Source organism: Dama dama, chromosome 1 (genome assembly GCF_033118175.1).
Source record: "Dama dama isolate Ldn47 chromosome 1, ASM3311817v1, whole genome shotgun sequence".
NCBI classification, from domain to species: domain Eukaryota; kingdom Metazoa; phylum Chordata; class Mammalia; order Artiodactyla; family Cervidae; genus Dama; species Dama dama.
In genome coordinates this window covers 47936990-47939065 of record NC_083681.1, presented here as the reverse complement: position 1 = coordinate 47939065, position 2076 = coordinate 47936990, and the positions used below count along the sequence as shown (strand labels likewise).

At 43.4% G+C, this 2076-nt stretch overlaps 1 protein-coding gene across 1 annotated transcript; it reads right to left on the bottom strand.

Moving 5' to 3' along the window:
- Positions 1–404: 404 nt before the first annotated feature.
- On the bottom strand, positions 405–1361 carry LOC133053971 (olfactory receptor 52H1-like). The gene has a single exon (XM_061138503.1). The coding sequence runs from the start codon at positions 1347–1349 to the stop codon at positions 405–407; it is 945 nt and encodes a 314-aa protein (XP_060994486.1). The 5' UTR covers positions 1350–1361.
- Positions 1362–2076: the final 715 nt, after the last annotated feature.

The window sequence follows — 2076 nt, the reverse complement described above, 5'->3', positions numbered from 1 at the left end:
CTTTTTCATTTCTTTTATCAATGTCTTAAAATTTTCAGTGTACAGATCTTTTGCCTCCTCTGCCTGATTTATGCCAACCTTCGTCCCGATTTGACGGACATCTCATGATTTTCACTTTTTTTAAGTAAATATGCAATTTGGTTCAAGGAGGGCTTTCCTAAAAACCTTATTTGAATCTACTTTCCTCTAACAGTCTCTCTCCAAAGGCAATGCATTTTACATTTTGATCTGTCATTAATAAATATAGAAGCATCTCTTTCCTATAGATCATGCCATTTTCTTAATATACGAAATCACTTGTAGACTGTCCTTGCTTTAAATAGCATTTGCTTTTTTAAAATTCTTATGACATTAATATATACTATAAACTTCTCCTAGCTTTTCCATTGTTCATTGGAACATGATTATGTCCTCTTGATAGAAAACAAAATGGTGACCTTCTCTCTGATCTGCTTGGTCTTGACACCATAAATAATGGGGTTGAGTGCAGGTGGGATAACAATGTAGAGGTTGGCAAACATTATGTGGAAAGTGTGGGAGACACTGTGTCCAAAGCGGTGGGCAAGGACGGAGAAAATGGCAGGTGTATAAAACATGAGGATGATACAGACATGGGAACCACAGGTGCCCAGGGCCTTCTGGCGGGCTTCTTGGGAGGGGAGGTGGAAGACAGCACAGAGGATGAGTGTGTAAGAAACAGCAATGAGGATCACATCCGAGATGACTGTCCTGATGGGAACACAAAAGCCATACCAGATATTGATGGAGATGTCCGCACAGGCGAGCCGGGCAACACCTATGTGCTCACAGTGTGTGTGTGGTATGATGCGTGTCCTACAGAAAGGTAGGCGTGTGAGCAAGAATACAACTGGCAGGATGACGCAGAAACTGCGAAAGGAGATTCCCACCACAATCTTGATGATGGTCTTGGGGGTCAAGATAGTGTTGTATCTCAAGGGAGAACAGATGGCCACATAGCGGTCAAATGCCATGGCCATCAGGATGGCTGAATCCAGGACAAAGCTGTAGTGGAGGAAGAACATTTGTGTGAGGCACCCTGGGAATGTGATTTCTTGAGCCCCAAGCCAAAAGATACTGAGTGTTTTAGGAACACCAGCTGTGGACAAGGTGAGGTCAGTCATGGCCAGCATGGAGAGAAAGAAGAACATGGGTTCGTGAAGGCTGCGCTCCACCAAGATTAGGTAGAGAAGGATGCAGTTTCCCACAATGGCTACCATATAGATGATACAGAAGGGAATCCCAATCCACACATGGGCGTGCTCCAGGCCTGGGATCCCCACCAGAATGAAGGGTCCTGGGTTGTCACTGCTCAGGTTGAAAAGGACCATAGCAGACCAGGATGGCACAAGTCCCAGTTCCTGAGGACAGAGGGGGATAAATGTTAGGCTCACTTGAGTCACTCTCACTTCCAACAGCTCATTGCTGCTGCTGCTAAGTCGTTTCAGTCGTGTCTGACACTGTGTGACCCCATAGACGGCAGCCCATCAGGCTCCTCTGTCCCTGGGATTCTCCAGGCAAGAATACTGGAGTAGGTTGCCATTTCCTTCTCAATTATAATTCAAAGTGTGTAATTCAAAATGTATAATTCAACTGTCTAATTATAATTCAAAGTGAGATAGCTTTGTAGTGAAGAAAGATTGTTAGGAAGTTGGCAGGTAACATGCATAATGTCACACTGTGTCATATATATTGGAACATACAGTTACTTTACCTAAAGAGAATATCTTATTTACTTTGATCATCTTTCATGATATATACAGCTTTTCCAGGCAGTTTTTCATATTGGCATCAATCATTCTTTTGATTATGCAGTGTAACTCTATTACAAACTACCAATTTACAGGGCATATTTTTCCATGGGTTGGTGGATTATAATTTACATGACTTTATGGATATCATCAAGGGATTCACAGGGGGAGCTAAGTGGTAAAGAACCCATCTGCCAATGCAAGCAACTTAAGAGATGAGGGTTCTAACCCTGAGCCAGGAAGATCCTCTGGAAGAGGGCATGGCAATTCACTCCAGCATTCCGGCCTGGTGAATCCCATGAACAGA